We start from the raw sequence: 19705 nt of genomic DNA on the forward strand, positions 1-19705 counted from the left end.
TTGCGGAATGTTTCAGAGAACACCTCTGGGACACCCACACCAACTACCCAACCGCTGTAAGGTGTGAGGTAAAAGTCTGTGTGAAAGTTGAGTCAGTCTGATTTTATTTCTAAAGTGGGATTTGCAGAATCTTACTTAGATTGCCTGTAGGTTACTCATTTTTTGAGAAAAATAAAAGATCATTCTGCAAATACAGATTCACCCCATAAACTTGTATGTGTGTACATGCAGGAGGGACAAAGTGAGGTTGTGTATGTGAGTGTGTTCGTGTGGGTGTGAGTGCATGTGAAAAGTGCGCATATATGTGTAAGCAGAGGGTGATAGCCAAGTTTGGTACCCATGAGGATGGCCTCAACTGGGACTTTGGGTTCATGCCACACTACAGATGACCCCATTGCAACACACACACACACACACACACACACACACACACACACACACACACACACACACACTCTCATATGCAGACAACATACACCCCCACCCCCACACTCACATCCACGCACATACCCTCTTACTGGCATATACCCCATCACATTTACACCCATACTTTTCCCAAGCTTACACACACTTGCACGCACACTGTCTCACATGCACTCACACCCACACGAACACACTCACATACACACACTCACTCTGTCTCTCCTTCATGTACACACATATAGGTTTATGAAGTGAATCTGTATTTGCAAAATTTCATTTTATTTTGCTCAAAAAATGCATAACCTACAGTTAATCCATGTAAGATTCTCTAAATCACACTTTAGAAATAGAACCAGTCTGACTCAAGACTGGGGCACTGGCTTTAAGCTCACACCTTTAATGCATTGTCTGAGCTGAGATGATACATTTTGTTGGAAAACCTGAAGTTATCTTGAGAATTATGACTTAACAGGAGTTCTGGGATTTACATTTTAATGAAACGAAACTAGCAAAACCATTCTAAAAGATGAAAGACTTAATTTAGGTTTGTGTAATATGTTTCAACCACATGACACTGTGACCCTTTTGCTGTAAATTCTGTGTCTTATGGTCCTTCTACACAACTACCTGATGAAGAAGCAGTGCTCCAAAAGCTAGTGCTTCCAAATAAACCTGTTGGACTATAACCTGGTGTTGTATGATTTTTAACTTTGTCCACTCCAGTCCAACACCAGCTCCTCCAAATCATGTTCACAACAGCAACATTCCAGCACCAGGCTGATATTTATAATTCACTTAAACTTTCCCTGAACATGACTGGCAAATTAGTATCAGTTCCTATTGAATTCTGCAACAGTATTGATCAATGTGTTCACATCTATTGAGATTTGGGTAGAAATTCTCTGAACCAAAAAATCTTTGGATTTCGACAAAGGATGAACAATTATTTTTCCTTCTTGGACAGCATCTTGGTTGAGGATGATTTAGTTTAACACTTAAAATGAAGTCTCTGTTACAGATAATGCAAATAGTAGTTTGGGGAGTGGGAAGATGGAATGCCCCCAGAATGCCCCATGTTCCTTATTCTGTTAATGTTTGACTTCATCTTGCTATCAGCGATGAGATTTGAGGAAACAATGTGCATCCAGATGGCTTCCTTCTACTTTCTCAGCCTTAAGCCAGGGTTTCCCAGGTGTTAATGGGGGATGTCACACTTTCAGAGAGACATTACCTCTACCCTTCTGGTCCTCGCTTGCCATGTCAAAACTCTGAGTAAAGCATGTGTTTTAGGAGTCTTATGTCAGGCCTCTCCAGCAGAACTAATCAAATGAGCTCATTGCTTCAATCCTGGGAATGTTCGCCTCAGTGAGAACATGACATTAGTGCGCCTGTCTGCCAATGGATTTACAAGATCTTATAGAGGCAAGGCTGGTAGTGCCTCTGAGGATGTGAGGCATGTGCTGCACATCTTTGAGCCATATTAGAGGGTGTGTATCCCAACTGCTGTGTAGATCATGAGCTTGCTGTTGGGGTTGAGGTCCAGGTCTTTTATATAGTCACTTCCTTGAATGACTGAAGGCTGTGCTGGCAAACTGAAGGCCATGTCGAACCTCATTGTGGATTACTGCCCTTGTCAGTAAGCTCCCAAGGTATGGAAAATGGTCCACATTGTCCAACACCTCATGATGGATTTCACAACCAGCAACTAGTGCAGTGTTGCTGGGTCAGGTTGGTGGAGGACCTTCACCTTAGGAATATTTAAAGCAAGATGCGTGCTGTCACATTCCTCGATGAAGGTCTTGATGATGGTTTGGAGGTTGGACTTTCCATGTGTGCAGCCTCAAGCACCACCTGTATTCTGTCGCTCAATGATAGAGATTGGGATGACCTTGAGATGGGCCGGCAGCCAGTACAGGTTGAACAGTTCTGGAGAATAGTTCCACTCCAGCAGGGAGCTCCCAGAGGGAAAGTAGATTCACACATTCCTGGTAAATGTGAATTGGATCCATGGTGGATCTGTTGATCAGCATCACTGCTTTTATATCATCACAGAACAAGTGGAGAATGTCAACAAGCTTTTGGGAGTAACCTAAACAGAAAAGGACATTGTACAGTTCCTCATTATTGACTGTTTCAAAGTTTTAGTGCAAAGAAGACATGGAGAACGGTTGGTGCTGTTAACTGCATTTCTCTTGTAGTTACTGAGTAATGAAAATCCTGTGGTTGTAGTCCATAAAGGGCAGAATCCACTTTGAAGATTCGCCACAGTGGGAAGACAATTGAGGAGGGTTCTTGCAATAACTTTCTTATAGCCGACAGCAAGGAAACTTCTCTGTCATTACTATAGTCTGACCTTTCACATTTCTTGAAGATGAATATGATTGCAGCATTGCTGAGATCTCCTGTCACGCCCTTTGTCTTCTAGATAATGGAAATAAAGTCATGTAATCATACCAACACAGCTTATGTGTTCATAGATTCATAGGCCCTTCGAGCCTGCACCACCATTCAATAGGATCATGGCTGATCATGCAATTCCAGTATATTTTATGGCTTTGAATTCCATCTGTTCCTGACACTTTATTGTTCTTTAGCATCTCTTTACAGGTACATCTAATGGAGGCCATGGGGGCAGACCAGGTGCTGTGGGTACTCTGCACCTCTGGGTCAGTGAGAGTTTTCAGGCTGGCTGAATAGAGCTCTCCAATCAGGTTGTTTGAGTGCTACAGTTTGATTTTCTCGTGGCAATATTTCTCTTGTCATCGCTGTTTTGGAGCAACATTGATATTTATCTCAGAGAAAATTAGGAGGCGGGTCCATTCAGTAGTCATTGGCTCTTGTTGAGATTGAGGTGATGTACATATCCTTGTAGCCCATTGTTCGGATGATGATGTACTCCAGCGTTTTGGAGGAGGCCATGTACCCGCTTCTTTGGTGAATGAGGTTTTGATTCTGATATCAACCCTGTTTCAAGCATTTTGTCAAGAGCAAGGTATCATTACTGTTAGATCTCCCTATCCCCTCTCTGCCAATTATATTTCCCCTGAGGTCCATGTCCTTTCCAACCCTGGATTGTCACCCTTCAGACTGTCCAGGATTGGAGTACAATTGCTCTCTCAAATTGACTGTAGCTTCCAGCGTTGGGATGTACATGCTGAGGACTGTGGTGCATGGGGCTTGGGCAAGGTGAACTGAAGAATCATGAAGCATTCGTTAACCCCACAAGTGGAGTCTCTGAGTTGGCCAATTAGTCTGTCTTTCACAGTGAAGCCAACCCTGTGGAGGCAGGTGCTCTTCTTCCAGAAGAAGGTATAACAGCAATCTTGTTCCCACTGCTTGCCAATGGTATCAATGTTGAAAAGGCTGAGGTCCTTGGCAATGATGGCTAAATGTCATCCTGGTCTGTCACTATTGAGTTTGAGCATGAATGTCCTGATAGGTGATTGTGTATGAAAGTTTTTAACGTGGCGTGGTCATTGTACACCAGCTCTTGTGGATTGGTCCAAAGATGTCCATGAGGACTGGGGACCAGACTCCACTGTGTCGGCCTGGGATATACAAGCAGACATACATCTACTGTAAACATTGCTGCTGAAAGACCATTTCCTCAGAGTCGTTGAGTGGGGTTGTATTTCAGGTTGTTAAGATTTTAACCTTCCTTATCTGCTCTGGTTCCACCAATGGTGCAGAGTTAAGATTTCTCCAATTAGTATGGAAACTTCTATTAATTCTACTTGCCAACATGTGCAGAGAGATATGGACAAATTATGGAAGATGGGGGTGTCAAAGGGACTTTGGCCACAGGAGGATTGAAGAGACCATGGCCAGACACAGACTGTTCAGTAAGATCCAGGGACATCCTCCACGGTTAACTAGGCCCAAATTCAGAGCCATGCTAACATTTAAGTTGCCTTTTCAAAATAAGCTTTAAACATTTACAAATCCATCAACTCCTGATGAATATTTTAGAATTTCTTTGCTCCAGTTGCAATTAATTAGAATCTAAGCAATGTGTGACTGACTATTTTCACAAGTTGATTGAACATTGCTTATTGGAAGGCAGTCAGGGCAAATTCACCTCTAACCTTTACAGTATAGTTTACATTGTTACCAAACCAAAATGCTTTGTAACAATACCATCAGTGTGGTTTAAAGAAATAATTAAAAATAGCTTTGCAAATTGCAATCTGACCCACGATTTAAAAGATTAAGAAGTCCCTTACCTCCTCCCACTGGTGGATATATCGTATAAGTCTTGAAAGTCTTAATAATCGCAAGAGACTAAGGATTTTTGTAAACCTCACAATTCTCAGTGCTCTGGCAGTCTTGTAAACATCAGAATCAAATCCTTTTTCTATAATCAGGAAGATATAATCCACTGGTATAGAAGAAATGAAGTCAATGATAAACCAGCTCTTTAAGTATTTCCACTTGATAACATTTGGGTCCAGTATGATTTCGGCATTATCTTCAACAACAATTCCAGTTCTAAAATTGACAATCAGGTCCAAAAGGAAGAAGGTGTCAGATGCAACATTAAAAACAATCCAAATGGTTGACGTTGACTCAGTGAAGAAGGTGATTCCCACAGGAATAATGATGAGATTTCCAACCATAAGCATCAGCATTATCAAATCCCAATAAAACCTATGAAAAAAAGGAAAAATAGAAAACAGTAAGTGGAAGAAACCATGGTTTTTCTTGTTATTGGTTAGATTTGACAGTAATTGTTAATTCAGTGTACACAATACACCAACTTAAAAGAACTTGAATCACCTCTGAAAAGTATCTGTGTATTTCATTCAAACTTCCGGTTCAAGAGGCACACATGTGCTGCCAAGACAGTGACAAGGATACTTCTATCCACCCTAAACTGTCCCTCACAGCACCGGTCCAAAATAAAAATCCACCAGAAATTCAAATGTGATATTTTCCTGTGCAAGCTTCTTTTTAGCCATTTTTAGAACATAGAACATAGAAACGTACAGCACAGACCAGGCCCTTTAGCCCACGATATTGTGCCGAGATGTAATCCTAATGTAAAATATAGTAACAACCTACGCACCCCTCGACTCACTGCTATCCATGTGCATGTCCAGTAGTCACTTAAATGTCCCCAGTGACTCTGCTTCCACCACCAGCGCTGGTAACGCATTCCATACATTCACAACTCTCTGCATAAAAAAACTACCTCTGACGTCTCCTTTATACCTTCCTCCTAATATCTTCAAACTATTCAAAATCTGTGAGAAGATTTGTAGCTCGGGTGCTCGTTGTTGTGGTTCTGTTCGCCGAGCTGGGAATTTGTGTTGCAGACGTTTCATCCCCTGTCTAGGTGACATCCTCAGTGCTTGGGAGCCTCCTATGAAGCACTTCTGTGATCTTTCCTCCAGCATTTGTAGTGGTTTGAATCTGCCGCTTCCGGTTGTCAGTTCCAGCTGTCCGCTGCAATGGTCGGTATATTGGGTCCAGATCGATGTGCTTATTGATTGAATCTGTGGATGAGTGCCATGCCTCTAGGAATTCCCTGGCTGTTCTCTGTTTGGCTTGTCCTATAATGGTAGTGTTGTTCCAGTCGTATTCATGTTGCTTGTCATCTGCGTGTGTGGCTACTAAGGATAGCTGGTCGTGTCGTTTTGTGGCTAGTTGGTGTTCAAACTATCTTCAAACTATGACTTAACGTACCAGTTAATCCTGCCCTGAGGAAAAGTCTCTGACTATTGACTCTATCTATTCCTCTCATTATTTTGTACATCTTGATCAGGTCTCCTCTCTTCCTCCTTCTCTCCAGAGAGAAAGGTCCAAGCTTATTCAACCTTTCTTCATAAGGCAAGCCCTCCAGTCCAGGCAGCATCCTGATAAACCTTCTTGGCACCCTCTCCAAAGCCTCTGTATCTTTCCTACAGTAGGGGTACCAGAACTGGACACAATATTCCAAATGTGGTCTGACCAGGGACTTGCAGAGCTGCAGCAAAACCTCACGGCTCTTAAACTCTATCCCCCATTGATGAAAGGCCAAAACATCATATGCTTTCTTAACAACCCTCGGCATTTTTAAAATGCCTATTTTTATTATATATTTTCAAAAATGATCTCAGTCCAGCATCAGTACCCAGTATAAAGAAAACGAGGGCAAGACTTATAAAGTTAATGGTCAGGCTCTAGGAAGTGTGACTGAACATAGACCTCGGGGTGCAGATGCATTGTTCCTCGAAAGTGAAGTCACAGGTAGACAGGGTGGTTGAGAAAGAGTTTTGCACATTTGCCTTCATTGATCAGACCATTGAGTAAAGGACTTGGAAGGTCATGTTGCAGCTATATAGGACATTGGTGAGGCCACTTTTAGAATACTGTGCTCAACTCTGGTCTACTTGCTGAATGAAAGACATTGTGAAGTTTGAAAGGGTTGCAAAGATTTACAAGAATGTTGCCAGGTTTGGAGGGTTTGAACTACAGGGAGAGGCTGAATTTTCCCTGGAACATTGCAGGCTGAGGGGTGACTTCATAGAGATTTATAAAATCATGAGGAGCATGGGTAGGGTGAATAGCCAAGGTCTTTTTCCAAGGGTAGGGGAGGGCATAGGTTTAAGGTGAGAGGGGAAAGATTTAAAAGGGACCGAAGGGCAAAGCCCTTTCACACAGAGGGTGGTGTGTGTACAGCACAAGCTGCCAGATGAGGTGGTGGAGACAGATATGATTGCAACATTTAAAATGCATCTGGATGGAAATATGAATAGGAAGGGTTTAAAGGATACAGGCTAATTGCTAGCAAATGGGAATATGTCAGTCATCTGATTGGTATGGACAAGTTGGACCGAAGGGTCTATATCCATGTTGTACAAGTCTATGAGGAATGTCAGTTTACATCAGTAATTTCAAAAAAAAGGCATTTCTTAACATGGTTAAAACAATAGTTGTTTTCTAGTTTCTATAGCTATTGACACCATATGACATACATTATAAAACAGAAATTACTGGAGAATCTTAGCAGGTCTAGCAGCATCTGTGGAAAGCAGAGTTAACGTATTGGATCCAGTGACTCTTCAAATTCTTCTGATGAAGAGGCACTGGACTCAAAATAATACTCTGCTCTCATTCCACATATGCTGCCAGACCTGTTGAGTTTCTCCAGCAATTTATGTTTTTGTCTCAGATCGCCAGCCTCTGCAGTTGTTTCGTTTTGGCATATGTATTACCTCTTTTAAATTCTACACAATCATGTCCCTCCTCTAAATCCTTTACCAATGGAGCAAGGAATGTTCCCCCTTACCCACTCCTCACCCACAAATAGTTTCTGCAGGTAGCTTTTCAGAGAATTGACTCTTTGTCTTGTATTTGGCACAGTGGGGATTCTCCCTGATGTGAGCGTACTTCAGAGTGAGGGCTTTTGTCAATAGGACTGTATCCTTCTGTTAGGAATGACTGCGAAAAATCAGGAGAAGGAAACCAGCTCACTTGTTCTCCCTTAATTAACCTGGGTAGCTGAACATTTTACAAAATTCACTTTACAAAACACATAAAAATTGGAGATTTTGAAGGTACAATTACGCTGGTTAGTATGGTCCTGTTCCAAAATGGGCAAAGTATTTTAAAACCACAGACTGAATTTTTACATTTTGTTTTAGCAAAGTGCATTTTCAAGTGAGATTCAATGTGCCTACTCCACCACGATCCATGGTGACTCTTCCCAAGCAATCTTCTCCTCTACATCCCAGTACTAATACAGCCAGCATATCTGGTAGCTGTCACATGGAATCATACGGCCGTGAGATGGAATTGCTCACTATGACTAGTGCTTTACAATGTTGATGCTGCTGGAACCATATTTAAACCCCAGCTGCACACCGATTCAGGTGCTACAAGGCAGGTGCTGCTCCTCACACTGTGATGCTGCACCACTATCCTGAAGGATAAGCCCCAGAAAGTAAATGAACTCCTTGACCCAGTGACAGAGACCCAGAGCCACTGGTGAGTGAAGAGATGGAAAAGAAAGCAGTGCTTTTTTCCTATTTGCTGGTAAAGGAGGCCATACCACCAGACGATGTCACTCTGAACTGAGGTAGTGGCCTGGGTGAGTGCTGTGGCCTGGGTGAGTGCTGTGGCATGGGTAAAATGCAGTGCATAGCCATATAGGAAGGTGATTAATGATCCCCTGTACTTCACAAGTTTAAGTGGCACTATCTCCTCTTTGCTACCTCACACTCACAGTGTGACCATCGCAGTAACTTTGCCATTGCATATACCTCTACCCAAGGCTCATAGACTCAATGTATCACATCCACTCAATATCACTCATCTACCCATCCTCCCAAACCACAAACCATTTCTGTCCTTCGTGCTTCCTCACTAGAGACACCTCACCACTGTTCTTCATCCTGCAGTACCACACACACTCCTCAGATGCAGTCTCAGTGCGAGAAAAATTGGTCCACCATCCTGACAGATTTTCCTACCACATCTCACCTGAAATCTCTGGACTTGTTTCATTTGACCTGCACAACTGTCTGTGGTCCCAAACCCCAGAAAGGAGGACCTGCCTCACCAAGACCAAGCCCATGCACTATAATCAGGAGTCCCTTTATTGACTGTGGAAGTATCCCTGAATACTGTCGTTTCCCCTCGTTCCAGTAAAACTGATCTCTTTTGACTCTCACACGTGGCCATTTGCTTGAAGCAGATGAAGTGTGTTTGCTGCATAAGCTGCTACCATATGGAGTGGGTGTGACAATGCCGTTATAGGTATGGCATGTCCACTCTCTTGACAGTTCAGTACTCTCTCCAGAGACATGTTGTTTCTGTGCTATATATCAATCCATGCCATTGGGGCTGGCAAGCACCAAATAAGCACAAAGTGTGTTAGCATTAAGAACTGAAGCTAAAAACCATATGATACATTGTAACTCCATACACAAACTCACAAAGCAGAAACATGCAAGCCATAAGTACCCCCAGGATCCAAAGTGAAGTCCTAAGTGCTGAAGTGGTGTGCAAGTTGGCATGAAAGCAGGCATAGGGATGTGGTGAGGTGATGGTTTGGCAATGCCAACTTGCATGGATGAAGTGTGGAGGAAAATAGCGGACCTGACTTATGCAGTGAAGGCAAGCAGTGAATTACTGTCACCAGGTATCCACTCCGACAGGAACTAACATCATCTAGTTTTTCAGGGAAGGAGAGGACATTTTCAAATTGCATAGAAATGTCGTGAATTGTGCTGATAATGAGATGCAAATACATGCAAATATGAAGATTCTGATTTCTCATTTTAAAGCTTGAGGGACTGTAGCAAATGTTTCTCACAACATTGAAATACTGAACATTTTTTTCACTTTTGCTGCATTCTTCCAACTTTCTTGCCATTGCCCATGTGGCTCATGGGGGCATAAATTTCAAAAATTTCATTGAGATAAATTCTACTTTAAAAAAACTTTGCATTTTCAGGTGTTTATCTGACTAATTCAGACCAAGTTACAGCAAGAACTAACTCACTATACATTACATATTTTGTTACATTTATGAATGTTACAGTTATTGGGAAGTATGGTCAGATTAAATGGGACTAGATTAATTTAGGATATCTGGTCAGCATGGACAGGCTGGACTGAAGGGTTGGTTTCTGCGCTGTACGTCTCTATAACTTTAATTTGACACCCTAAAGGATATTCCTTATTTAATAGCAGTTTTTTTCTGTTTAAGTAACAAATTGAATCATGCACAAATATTCAATTCGAATGTACACTCTAACTAGAAATATTTCAGTCCCAGCGTCTAACATCAAAATTGCTAACATTTTTCTTGAAGCTGAAAGGATCGCTTTATAAATTTGCATTTTTTTCTCTATCTTCATTCTTTAGCATGAAGATAGAACAAATGGTCGATAGTGGGAAACACTACTTCAGTTAAATACAATAGGGATTGCAAAGAGCCACTATGTTTCTAATATATATGTAAATTTGATTCTCATAGAAAGACACCAAACAAGAAATTACTGTCATGTCAAAAGGTGATACTTTAGGTTAATGATTAACTGATCCAAATCGCAATCATGAACCAGTCAGGTATCAGGGAGAAATAGCAGAATGGTTCCAATGCACAAACTCGTTCATTGTGCCAAATAAATCACTTACCAGGTGCTATTGCAAAAGTAAAGCATTGCAGATGCTGGAAAGCTCTTGTTCTATTGCTATAGCAACCACTAAAACTGTCAAAACTTTTTAAAAGTTAAGTTACTAAGACTATATGCTTGATTTTCCAATTTTGAGGCTAAATGCTATTTTTGTGGAGTATTACAGTCCTATCATGGTTCACAGTGACTTTTCTCATGCTATCTTCTGTTGTTCGCTTCATTAATTAAGAAACTGGCCTCTTTAGATATCCTTCTAATGCAGTTATGCAGCAAGAGAGCAGACATTCCCACGGCTGCTGGAACCATGTGGCATTCAAATTGCTGCCATTGTATTTAATGCCAAGCTATACGCCATTTCAGGTGCAGCAAGTCAGGGACAACTCAAATGGCACCCTCTTAAGAAACTGAAATCTCAGTAGGGAACCTGATAACTGCTTTTCTTTATGGACCTGGAGGTCCTTGTGATGGGGTGGTGAGAGAGAGCACATCCTTTGATCTAACAGACCATCAAAGGAGACCAAGGCACTGAAGATGTCTCCGTGGTCAGACAGAATGCAGGAGAAGGGTGAATAGTTTTCGACATTCTTCAGGAGAAATTGCTACCATCTTTGTTTTGCCAGTTCACACTCACTCTAACCCTGCCACTGCATACAAAACTCAACAATGTTTATGGACTATCATCCCCAATACTGCATGCAGTGCTTTCTCTCAGAAGTGCTCACATCCCTTATTCTCCACAACTACTAATCCTTCTTTCCCTCTGGCTAAAAGTCGATGCAATCCACAGAGACTGACAGGTTCCAAGGAAATATAAAGTGACTTAGCAGTAAGAAAGTAGCTAAAAGTCACAAGGGACATCCTGCAGTTGGTCCCTGTACACGAAGTGCCCTAAGACCATAAGACCATAAGACCATAAGACATAGGAGTGGAAGTAAGGCCATTCGGCCCATCGAGTCCACTCCGCCATTCAATCATGGCTGATGGGCATTTCAACTCCACTTACCAGCGTTCTCCCCGTAGCCCTTAATTCCTCGAGACAACAAGAATCTATCAATCTCGGCCTTGAAGACATTTAGTGTCCCGGCCTCCACTGCACTCTGTGGCAATGAATTCCACAGGCCCACCACTCTCTGGCTGAAGAACTGTCTCCGCATTTCTGTTCTGAATTGACCCCCTCTAATTCTAAGGCTGTGTCCACGGGTCCTAGTCTGCTCGCCTAACGGAAACAATTTCCTAGCGTCCACCCTTTCCAAGCCATGTATTATCTTGTACGTCTCTATTAAGTCTCCCCTCAATCTTCTAAACTCCAACGAATACAATCCCAGGATCGTCAGCCGTTCCTCATATGTTAGACCTGCCATTCCAGGGATCATCCGTGTGAATCTCCGCTGGACACGTTCCAGTGCCAGTATGTCCTTCCTGAGGTGTGGGGATCAAAACTGGACACAGTACTCCAAATGGGGCCTAACCAGAGCTTTATAAAGTCTCAATAGCACATCTCTGTTTTTATATTCCAACCCTCTTGAGATAAGAGACAACATTGCATTCGCTTTCTTAATCACGGACTCAACCTGCATGTTTACCTTTAGAGAATCCTTGACTAGCACTCCCAGATCCCTTTGTACTTTGGCTTTACTAATTTTCTCACCATTTAGAAAGTAGTCTATACTTTTATTCTTTTTGCCAAAGTGCAAGACCTCGCACTTGCTCACGTTAAATTCCATCAGCCATTTCCTGGACCACTCTCCCAACCTGTCCAGATCCTTCTGTAGCCTCCCCACTTCCTCAGTACTACCTGCCTGTCCACCTAACTTCGTATCATCGGCAAACTTTGCTAGAATGCCCCCAGTCCCCTCATCCAAATCATTAATATATAATGCGAATAGCTGTGGCCCCAACACTGAAACCTGCAGGACACCGCTCGTCACCGGCTGCCATTTTGAAAAAGAACCTTTTATCCCAACTCTCTGCCTTCTGTTAAACAGCCAATCCTCATTCCATCCCAGCAGCTCACCTCGAACACCATGGGCCCTCACCTTGCTCAGCAGCCTCCCGTGTGGCACCTTATCAAAGGCCTTTTGAAAGTCTAGATCGACCACATCCACTGGGTTTCCCTGGTCTAACCTACTTGTTACCTCTTCAAAAGATTCCTACAGGTTTGTCAGGCATGACCTCCCCTTACTAAATCCATGTTGACTTGTTCTAATCAGACTCTGCTCTTCCAAGAATTTAGAAACCTCATCCTTAATGATGGATTCTGAAATTTTACCAACAACCGAGTTTAAGCTGATTGGCCTATAATTTTCCATCTTTTGTCTTGATCCTTTCTTGAACAAGGGGGTTACAACAGCCATCTTCCAATCATCCGAGACCTTTCCTGACTCCAGTGAATCTTGAAAGATCTCAACCAATGCCTCTGCTATTTCCTCAGCCACCTCTCTCAGAACTCTAGGGTGTATCCCATCGGGGCCAGGAGATTTATCAATTTTAAGACTTTTTAACTTTTCTAGCACTATCTCTTTCATAACAGCAACCATACTCAACTCAGCCCCGTGACTCTCTTTAATTTTTGGGATATTACTCATGTCTTCCACTGTGAAAACTGACACAAAGTACTTGTTAAGTTCTCCTGCTATTTCCTTATCTCCCATCACTAGGCTTCCTGCATCAGTTTGAAGTGGTCCAATGTCTACTTTTGCCTGTCATTTGTTTCTTATGTACTGAAAGAAACTTTTACTATCATTTCTAATATCACTGGCTAGCCTACCTTCATATTTGATCTATGCATGTAAAAGAGGTCCCAGAACTACAAAGTGACATCCTGAAAGCCTGAACTGGATTCTGAGTTGGTCCAAGATTAGTCACGATGATGTGGTGATGTTGGTGGTTGATCAAAAGAGACACCTGAATAAGCAAGCCGTGAGCTATCAGATCACCACAATGCCTTTCAAAGCAGGAATTGTTGACATCAAGTTTATCAGGAGAGAAGGGGAGAATTGCAAACTACATAGAAATGAGGTGAGATTAGCTGATAATGAAATGCAAAGGCATAGAAAGAAGGCTTGTTGTATATTAGCAAGCTTCAGAATTTGCCATTGAAATCTTAAGGGGAAAATCAGCACCTTTTCTCTCAACATTGAGGTTATGATGTTTTTTCATTCTCAATGTATTTTGCCACATTTGCTGCATTGTCCAATGGGCTGGGAAACTTCCATTCCAACTTTTCAATCAAAACGTTAGGAGTGGATTTTTCACAAGTAATACTTCAGAGTCTGAAATTCATCCTCTTCCATTGTCTAGCCATTACAGCTGCCACGTCAGAGATGGTTCCTGCCAACTGTGCCCCCAAAAATAACACAAACAGCATGGAAAATAATTTAATTAGAGTCATAGAGATGTACAACATGGAAACAGACCCTTCGGTCCAACGTGTCTATGCCAATCAGATATCCCAATCCAATCTAGTCCCACCTGCCAGCACCCGGCCCATATCGCTCCAAACCTTTCCTATTCATATATCCATTCAGACGTCTCTTAAATGTTACAATTGTACTAGTCGCCACCATTTTCTCTGGCAGCTCATTCCTACATGTACCATCCTCTCTGTGAAAAAGTTACCCCTTAGGCCTCTTTTATATCTTTCCCCTCTCACCCTAAACTTATGCTCTCTCGTTCTGGACTCCCCGGCACCAGGGAAAAGACTTTATCTATTTACACAATCCATGCCCCTCATGATTTTATAAACCTCTATAAAGTCACCCCTCAACCTCCGATGCTCCAATGAAAACAGTTCTAGCCTATTCAACCTCTCCCTATAACTCAAAATCTCCAACCCTGGCAACATCCTTGTAAATATTTTCTGAACCCTTTCAAGTTTCAAACATCTTTCCATTAGGAAGGAGACCAAATTGCACTCAATATTCCAACAGTGGCCTAACCAATGTCTTGTACAGCCGCAACATGACCTCCCAGCTCCTATGCTCAATGCTCTGACCAATAAAGGAAAGCATACCAAACACCTTCTTCACTATCCTATCTACCTGCGACTTCACTTTCAAGGAGTGAAACTTTCATCTATAATTAAATAATATCTATTAATTTCTGCACACCAATCTCATTAAATTTATCAAGTTCATCAAAATCAAAAGAAGGCTTATAAAACTTCACCAATTTTTTCTCGTACTGTGGAATATTACTTTGCATCACAGCATGAAATGAACCTGCATTAAAATCCATGAAAATTACCCTCCACCTCTTCATCAAACCCCAATCTATTCTTGAATGATGTCATCTTTATAGGCTGTCCTGTCTTTATAGGCCATATCATTCCACAAATGATTATCCCTGTCCCATTAAGTTCATTGGATATCCTTCATTTCTTGAATGACTTGATGACAATCTCCAATCTGAGTAAATCCAGAGCTTTATGATCCAATCACACAAGATTGCGAATGTGAGAGCCTGTATGCTGCTTCCCTGAATGAATGTGCTCTGGTAAATCCAGTCATTCTGCTTGTTTTCTCATGCTATCCTTGAAGGGCTTCTTCAGAGAGACTCGTAACAGGCGAACAAGACTGGTTAGACCATTGCAAATTACTAGGAAAAAGTGAGGAGTGCAGATACTGGAGTTCAGAGCTTAAAAATGTGTTGCTAGAAAAGTGCAGCAGGTCAGGCAGCATCAAAGGAGCAGGAGAATCGACGTTTCGGGTGTAAGCCCTTTCCGCTCCTTTGATGCTGCCTGACCTGCTGCGCTTTTCCAGCAACACATTTTTAAGCATTGGAAATTACTGCACTGTCATTGTTTTGCATTCCAACTTCTGCAACAACACCATTGAAGAGGTATGATTTCAACCTGTCCCAGATGAAAAGATCACTTTTTCTTTACGTTATCCTCCTGGTCAGAAAATCCTATTTTTCTTTAGGCATGTTTTTAACCACCCTCACTCATCCTTTAATGTGAACATGGATGACTCCTCCTTTTGGGAATTTTTGTTTTAGGAGAGGTTTTCCCCAAAATATCACCATTGGCTAAGAGGATCAAGTCAGAGATATGAGATGCAAAATTGTACATTTATACTTCCCATGGCCAATTCTCTTCACTAACATGGTTTTTAATCCACGTTTGCTCACCATTTGACTGTCTAACATGATAAAATTTATGGGAGCCTCCCCCATATTCCCAATATAGACCGCTCCCGAGTTTTTATCAATGATTATTGTAAGCTACCAAAATGTTAGATGTCTTTCATTACATTTCTCTGTGAAATCTTGATCTTCTGTTCCAGCACAAAATGGTTTCTCTTCCAATAAACCTTGCCAGGCTGGTTTTCAAACTTGCAATGCATAGATTTCTTGCTTGTTTCACAATGGAGATTTGAAGAGATCCTCAAGAAACCAAGAGTCTGTTCTGCTGACTCTCATTTTGTAATTTTGCAACTTTAGTGTTCAGCTGTGGCCATATGCCTGGCTTTCCTCCATGCCTTTATTCTTAGGCATATGCCTAAGCTGTGAAGATTGCTTCCTCCAATCTCAAAGTTTTTTTTGATATCTTGATTTCTCTGACCGCTCTGCAACTATTTATCTACCCTGCAACCTCAAAGACTTAACATTTGATCTGTCCTATGTATCTATTATTGAAATAGTGTCAGACAGTGAAATTGGAAGAAATGCAGCATGCACTAATGAGGCATGTCAATATACATGTCAATATACGCAAAAACAAGAAGCTGTGCTACTTTACGAATCAAATAGGATTGTACTAGGATGAATTTGCTTTCAACTGCGAACAGGTAGTAAATACAAATACAAAATCTAAAAACCAGTCTTTATCTCTTCTTTGGATCAACTCTATAAAATCATTCAACCAGGCAACTATGCGAAATAACCACATGAAGGGAACAAACATGATACTTAAATCACTGTAGCTTCTATACTGTATCGATAGATGTAGCAAAAATGTATTCACCATGGATTAAAAATTGTTCGAAGGGCATTAATATAGTTTTGCATATTGAAAGGAGCACATCTACAACCCATATTAAAAAAAATAAAATTCACCAAAATCTAATATGCCCACTGCCTTTCACAGAATCCCTACAGTGTGGAAACAGGCCCTTCAACCCAAGTCCATATCAACCCCCAAAGAGTAACCCACCCAGACCCATTCCCCTATCCTATCATCCTATATTTACTCCTGACCAATGCCCCAAACCTAAACATCCCTGAACACTATGGACCTTTAGTAATTCCTTACTCATTAACTATATTTGCCTTTTAATAATTTTTCCCTTATGCCATTTTCCTGGATATACAGAGATTGAGTTTAGAAATGTACTGAGCTGATTTAGAGCTATATACAGCAGGAACTAATAATTGGACCTGCTGTCTTCCCTGATTGAATTCCTGACTTAACCTTTCGTGCTTGTTCCAATGACCTATTAAGAGCAATTAACATTCCACAGCAATATAACTCTATTAAGGTCACAAATGTTAATCACTTTACACATAGAAATAGGCACTTAAAAACAGAAATATTGTTCATTTAAAGTCTGGTACGCACCACAACTTTTGTATAACCCTATCACTTCCTGGAAAAATGACCACAAAGCATGGTACAATGCTAGTTAGCTGAGGGGATCTCAGGTTTTATCCCCAGTCTTTAATGAATAAATTGAGCTCCGTCATTTAGATCATCAGAGTGGAGCTTATTCCTCATCATGAAGTGAAAATGCCAGCTAATTCTCCCAAGTCCAATTCTGCAACAAAGTACGTAATTGCAGATGTGTTCAGCCTTTGATACTGACTCAAGTCTGTGAAACTCCATCCTGAACAACACTGTGGCTGTACCTACAGTACATGGATTGCAGCATATCAAGAAGGCAGCTCACTATCACCTTTTCAAGCGTAATTAAGAAAAGGCAATAAATATTGGCTTTGCCTGCAGTGCTCCCATCTGATGATCCATTAAAAAAAATATAAGGAAAAGAAAAGAAAACAATTCTTTTTACCATCAGAAATATTCAAAGAATGCAATATCTATGGTTCATCTACAGAGAAACTTTTAAATAGGCATTTCTTTCATGGATGCTTATTGGTTGAGAATAACTTTGATTTAGTGTATGATTATGCACAATCTTCTTCGGCCATCTAGTGTCAGGTCAAACACTTTAAGAAATTTTCCCTACCTTGGGCATCAAACTAGCAGTTCAAATACAGAAAGGAGAAACAGAAACTGAATGGGAATATATATTACACAAGTGAAACTGAATATGAATATCCGCCCAGTTTTACTTAACTCTATTTCATTCACATTTTTTAAATTATTATTTCCTGAAAGAGATCTCTTACTAGGGATAGGATTTCACTGACCATTGTGAACCATGCAAAGCTTTTTATACCTCATGAATGATCCTAAATAGTAACCAATAAAAAGTCACCCCAAAATGTAGAGATATCACAAGTAGAAATGCTGAACACAGGAGCAGGAGTGGCCCATCTGGTCCCTACAGTTTGCCCCTCCATTCAATAAGATCATGGCTGACCTGGTTGTAACCACCAACTCCGCTTTCCTGTCTGCCCCAGGTTAACCTGTCCTATGGAAACAGAGCAAGCCAACATTTTGAGTTTAGAGTTGATTTGATGAAGAGTGATCTAGACTCAAAATGTTAGCTTGCTTTCTCTGCACGGATGCTGCCCAACCTGTTGTGATCTCCAGCATTTATTGTTTTCAGTACATATTCTAGCATCGGCAGTAATTTGCTCTTAAACTTGTTCTATCCTGTCTGACTGTTCTCAAAAGGGAGAAATCTGCTGGGTCACTTCAATGGACTGGGAATGAGGATGAGAACTCAGTTGATCCTCACCTCCACACCGCTCCCATGATTCAGGAAACTGCCATTCTTAGTGATATAAATTAGCTTAGTACAGATTGGAGATTAAACCTAAACCTTGATCTTGGCAGTCAGTTCATGCAAAGAAACCCAACATAGAATACTTAAAACTCATAAAATTATTAAACAGGATTATAACTGCAGGGAGGGAACACATAATCTGTTCACACTAGATTGAAGCATAAGGCAATTTTATTCCTATTTCTAACAGAGAAGGATCTCTGAATAAGTATTTATGTTTGTTGAAAACACTGTGCACAATGCCTGCACTTGGTCTTCATTTTGTCCATTTTACAGGAAGAATGAAATGGAAGGTGAACCATGCTGGAATTTGAACTGTAACAACAGCATTTCCTGATGTTCAATATCTCCGAAAAACATTGAGAAATACAAAATCAGCATTTCTTTCTTAACACCATCACTTCCAAACCACATCCTGGCTAGCTCATACATCATGTTCCTTTATTGTAGCTAGGCCGTTATCTTGGAATAATCTACCTATTAGCACTGCAACAGCACAGTCCTGACAAGCACTTCCGGTGGTTCAGGAGAAAGCCCATCACACTTTCTCAGGGCAACGAGGAATAGGGGCAGTAGACATGGTCTTGCCAATATCAACCACATTCCATGAATAACTTATGACAAATTTAAACTTCATTTAAAATATGATTCAAAATCAGTTAGTCAGCAATATTTGGAGCTGTATTTTTAAAAGGAGACTTTGCTCAGGCGTTAATCTTCCAATGCCTGATTTACCAAAATATTAAAAATATCAATTTGATATTCCTTCACAAACTTCTTCTGTAACTGAAAAAGATACACAATGAAAATATAATTAACTTTGGACTCTTTATCTGACAAAATGGGGAGTAATGCTGGCATAGAATGCAATGCCCAAATTTTCATGGGCAAATTAAAAAGATGCTAATTATCTAATAATCACATGACCTTAAAACCTATTCAGCAAATTTGAAAGGAATCTTAAATTCCACCTTCACAGTTCCTTATGTTTGCACTTATTCAAACTGAGACTTCTTTTTGTCATGAATCATGCTCTGTTTGGATTTTGTTAACTATAGACTTCGTTCAGCTTACAAGACCAAGTATACTTCTCAGGAGTTTCGCAATCCAAATCAGGCAATTGCAAAATACAACATTAATTGAAATGGCTGATTCAAATCATGCAGTAGATTTTAATCTACAGTTTAAACCAAAAGGGATTCAACGTGGATACTTTTGCTAGCTTGATTCAAATGACCTGATTCATCC

General features: G+C 40.9%; 1 protein-coding gene across 1 annotated transcript in view; it reads right to left on the reverse strand.

The window, feature by feature from the left end:
- LOC132818799 (potassium/sodium hyperpolarization-activated cyclic nucleotide-gated channel 1-like) overlaps positions 1-19705 on the reverse strand; it is a 270979-nt gene that overhangs the window by 220742 nt on the left and 30532 nt on the right. The window contains exon 2 of the mRNA XM_060829894.1: positions 4647-5070. Within this exon, the coding sequence (XP_060685877.1) occupies positions 4647-5070 (424 nt within the window). The remainder of the gene's footprint in view (positions 1-4646; positions 5071-19705) is intronic.

This window comes from Hemiscyllium ocellatum, chromosome 1 (genome assembly GCF_020745735.1).
Source record: "Hemiscyllium ocellatum isolate sHemOce1 chromosome 1, sHemOce1.pat.X.cur, whole genome shotgun sequence".
NCBI lineage: Eukaryota > Metazoa > Chordata > Chondrichthyes > Orectolobiformes > Hemiscylliidae > Hemiscyllium > Hemiscyllium ocellatum.